The sequence below is a fragment of the Mustela nigripes genome, chromosome 13 (assembly GCF_022355385.1).
Source record: "Mustela nigripes isolate SB6536 chromosome 13, MUSNIG.SB6536, whole genome shotgun sequence".
NCBI classification, from domain to species: domain Eukaryota; kingdom Metazoa; phylum Chordata; class Mammalia; order Carnivora; family Mustelidae; genus Mustela; species Mustela nigripes.
In genome coordinates this window covers 91630485-91635186 of record NC_081569.1, presented here as the reverse complement: position 1 = coordinate 91635186, position 4702 = coordinate 91630485, and the positions used below count along the sequence as shown (strand labels likewise).

The 4702-nt window shown below is 51.1% G+C and overlaps 1 protein-coding gene across 1 annotated transcript; it reads left to right on the top strand.

Moving 5' to 3' along the window:
• The first annotated feature begins 1195 nt into the window (after positions 1-1195).
• Positions 1196-4696, top strand: LOC131999908 (DNA damage-binding protein 1-like). The gene has a single exon (XM_059373127.1). The coding sequence runs from the start codon at positions 1208-1210 to the stop codon at positions 4628-4630; it is 3423 nt and encodes a 1140-aa protein (XP_059229110.1). The 5' UTR covers positions 1196-1207; the 3' UTR covers positions 4631-4696.
• Positions 4697-4702: the final 6 nt, after the last annotated feature.

Below are 4702 nucleotides of genomic sequence, written 5' to 3'. Positions count from 1 at the left end.
CTCTTCGACCTCTGCCGCAGCAACATCTTCCTAGGAACAACGCAAAAGGCAAGGGAAGCAAGGGAAAAAATGAACTACTGGGATTTCATCAAGATCAAAAGCTTTTGCACAGCAAAGGAAACAGTTAACAAAATCAAAAGACAACTGACAGAATGGGAGAAGATATTTGCAAACGACATATCAGATAAAGGACTAGTGTCCAGAATCTATAAAGAACTTAGCAAACTCAACACCCAAAGAACAAAGAATCTAATCAAGAAATGGGCAGAGGACATGAACAGACATTTCTGCAAAGAAGACATCCAGATGGCCAACAGACACATGAAAAAGTGCTCCATATCACTTGGCATCAGGGAAATACAAATCAAAACCACAATGCGATATCACCTCACACCAGTGAGTATGGCTAAAATCAACAAGTCAGGAAATGACAGATGCTGGCGAGGATGCGGAGAAAGGGGAACCCTCCTACACTGTTGGTGGGAATGCAAGCTGGTGCAGCCACTCTAGAAAACAGCATGGAGGTTCCTCAAAATGTTGAAAATAGAACTGCCCTATGACCCAGCAATTGCACTATTGGGTATTTCCCCTAAAGATACAAACGTAGTGATCCAAAGGGGCACGTGCACCCGAATGTTTATAGCAGCAATGTCCACAATAGCCAAACTATGGAAAGAACCTAGATGTCCATCAACAGATGAATGGATCCAGAAGATGTGGTATATATACACAATGGAATACTATGCAGCCATCAAAAGAAATGAAATCTTGCCATTTGCAACAACATGGATGGAACTAGAGCGTATCATGCTTAGCGAAATAAGTCAAGCAGAGAAAGACAACTATCATATGATCTCCCTGATATGAGGAAGTGGTGCTGCAACATGGGGGCTTAAGTGGGTAGGAGAAGAATCAATGAAACAAGATGGGATTGGGAGGGAGACAAACCATAAGTGACTCTTAATCTCACAAAACAAACTGAGGGTTGCTGGGGGGAGGGGGTTTGGGAGAAGGGGGTGGGATTATGGACATTGGGGAGGGTATGTGTTTTGGTGAGTGCTGTGAAGTGTGTAAACCTGGTGATTCACAGGTCTGTACCCCTGGGGATAAAAATATATGTTTATAAAAAATATATATATCAAAAAATACCTCTTCGCCTGTGTCCATTTCTCTATCGTTGCGCTCGAGTGCCGTCCCAGACCTCGACATGTCGTACAACTACGTGGTAACGGCGCAGAAGCCCACCGCCGTGAACGGCTGCATGACCGGACACTTTACTTCAGCTGAAGACTTGAACCTGTTGATTGCCAAAAACACGAGGTTAGAGATCTATGTGGTCACTGCTGAGGGTCTTCGCCCCGTCAAAGAGGTGGGCATGTATGGGAAGATTGCAGTCATGGAGCTTTTCAGGCCCAAGGGGGAGAGCAAGGACCTACTGTTTATCCTAACAGCTAAATACAACGCCTGCATCCTGGAATATAAGCAGAGTGGCGAGAGCATTGATATCATAACACGAGCCCATGGCAATGTCCAGGACCGTATTGGCCGCCCCTCAGAGACCGGCATTATTGGCATCATCGACCCTGAGTGCCGGATGATTGGCCTGCGACTCTATGATGGCCTTTTCAAGGTTATTCCGTTAGACCAGGACAATAAAGAGCTCAAGGCCTTTAACATCCGCCTCAAGGAACTGCATGTCATCGACGTCAAGTTCCTATATGGTTGCCAGGCACCTACCATCTGCTTTGTCTACCAGGACCCTCAGGGGTGGCACGTGAAAACCTATGAGGTGTCTCTCCGTGAGAAGGAGTTCAATAAGGGCCCTTGGAAACAGGAGAACGTAGAAGCTGAAGCTTCCATGGTGATTGCAGTCCCAGAGCCCTTCGGAGGGGCCATCATCATTGGACAGGAGTCCATCACCTACCACAATGGAGATAAATACCTGGCGATTGCCCCTCCTATCATCAAGCAAAGCACAATTGTGTGTCACAATCGTGTGGACCCCAATGGTTCCCGCTATCTGCTGGGAGACATGGAAGGACGGCTCTTCATGCTGCTTCTGGAGAAGGAGGAACAGATGGATGGCACCGTCACCCTCAAAGATCTCCATGTGGAGCTCCTCGGAGAGACCTCTATTGCTGAATGCTTGACATACCTCGATAACGGTGTTGTGTTCGTTGGGTCTCGCCTTGGGGACTCCCAGCTTGTGAAGCTGAACGTTGACAGCAATGAACAAGGCTCCTATGTAGTGGCCATGGAAACCTTCACCAATTTAGGACCCATTGTGGACATGTGCGTGGTGGATCTGGAGAGGCAGGGGCAGGGGCAGCTGGTTACTTGCTCCGGGGCTTTCAAGGAAGGTTCCTTGAGAATCATCTGGAATGGAATTGGAATCCATGAGCATGCCAGCATTGACTTACCAGGCATCAAAGGTCTGTGGCCGCTGCGGTCTGACCCTAACCGGGAGACTGATGACACTCTGGTGCTCTCTTTTGTGGGCCAGACAAGAGTTCTCATGTTAAACGGAGAAGAGGTGGAAGAAACCGAACTGATGGGTTTCGTGGATGATCAGCAGACTTTCTTCTGTGGCAATGTGGCTCACCAGCAACTCATCCAGATCACTTCAGCATCTGTGAGGTTGGTCTCTCAGGAACCCAAAGCTCTGGTCAGTGAGTGGAAAGAGCCTCAGGGCAAGAACATCAGTGTGGCCTCCTGCAACAGCAGCCAGGTGGTCGTAGCGGTGGGAAGGGCCCTCTACTACCTGCAGATCCATCCTCAGGAGCTCTGGCAGATCAGCCATACAGAGATGGAACACGAAGTGGCCTGCTTGGACATCACCCCGCTGGGCGATAGCAATGGGCTGTCCCCTCTTTGTGCCATTGGCCTCTGGACAGACATCTCGGCGCGTATCTTGAAGCTGCCCTCTTTTGAGCTACTGCACAAAGAGATGCTGGGTGGAGAGATCATTCCTCGCTCCATCCTGATGACCACTTTTGAGAGTAGCCACTACCTCCTTTGTGCCTTGGGAGATGGGGCACTTTTCTACTTCGGACTCAACATTGAGACAGGCCTGTTGAGCGACCGTAAGAAGGTGACCCTGGGCACCCAGCCCACGGTGTTGAGGACTTTCCGTTCTCTTTCTACCACCAACGTCTTTGCTTGCTCTGACCGCCCCACTGTCATCTACAGCAGCAACCACAAATTGGTCTTCTCCAATGTCAACCTCAAGGAAGTCAACTACATGTATCCCCTCAATTCTGATGGCTATCCTGACAGCCTGGCACTGGCCAACAACAGCACCCTCACCATTGGCACCATTGACGAGATCCAGAAGCTGCATATCCGCACGGTTCCCCTCTATGAGTCTCCCAGGAAGATCTGCTATCAGGAAGTGTCCCAGTGCTTCGGGGTCCTCTCCAGCCGTATCGAAGTCCAGGACACGAGTGGCGGCACCACGGCCCTGAGGCCCAGTGCCAGCACCCAGGCCCTGTCCAGCAGTGTCAGCTCCAGCAAGCTGTTCTCCAGCAGCACCGCGCCGCATGAGACCTCCTTCGGAGAGGAGGTGGAGGTGCACAACCTCCTCATCATTGACCAGCACACCTTCGAAGTGCTTCATGCCCACCAGTTTCTGCAGAATGAGTATGCCCTCAGCCTGGTCTCCTGCAAGCTGGGCAAAGACCCCAACACGTACTTCATCGTGGGCACGGCCATGGTGTATCCCGAAGAGGCGGAGCCCAAGCAGGGTCGCATCGTGGTCTTTCAGTATTCCGATGGAAAACTACAGACTGTGGCTGAGAAGGAAGTGAAGGGAGCCGTGTACTCCATGGTGGAATTTAACGGGAAGCTGTTAGCCAGCATCAACAGCACGGTGCGGCTTTATGAGTGGACAACAGAAAAGGAGCTTCGCATGGAGTGCAATCACTACAACAACATCATGGCCCTCTACCTGAAGACCAAGGGCAACTTCATCCTGGTGGGTGACCTGATGCGCTCAGTGCTGCTGCTTGCCTACAAGCCCATGGAGGGGAACTTTGAAGAGATCGCTGGAGACTTTAATCCTAACTGGATGAGTGCTGTGGAGATCTTGGATGATGACAATTTCCTGGGGGCCGAAAATGCCTTTAACTTGTTTGTGTGTCAGAAGGATAGTGCTGCCACCACCGATGAGGAGCGGCAACACCTCCAGGAAGTCGGTCTCTTCCACCTGGGAGAGTTTGTCAACGTCTTTTGTCTCGGCTCTCTGGTCATGCAGAACCTGGGCGAGACTTCCACCCCCACGCAGGGCTCGGTGCTCTTTGGCACAGTCAACGGCATGATTGGGCTGGTGACCTCGCTGTCCGAGAGCTGGTACAATCTCCTGTTGGACATGCAGAACCGACTCAATAAAGTCATCAAGAGCATGGGCAAGATCGAGCACTCTTTCTGGAGATCTTTTCATACTGAGCGAAAGACAGAACCCGCCACGGGCTTCATTGATGGAGACTTGATTGAGAGTTTCCTGGACATCAGCCAGCCCAAGATGCAGGAGGTGGTGGCAAACCTACAGTATGATGATGGCAGCGGGATGAAGCGAGAGGCCACCGCAGATGACCTGATCAAGGTTGTGGAGGAGCTGACGCGGATCCATTAGCCCGAGCTGGGAGCCCCCTTCCCAAGCCCTCCCCGAAGGCTTTGCTCTCCTGCCCTGCTCCCCTCCCCCACC

Coding starts and splice junctions, on each gene's coding strand:
- LOC131999908 (XM_059373127.1), top strand. CDS start 1,208: ATGTCGTACAACTACGTGGTAACGGCGCAGAAGCCCACCGCCGTGAAC.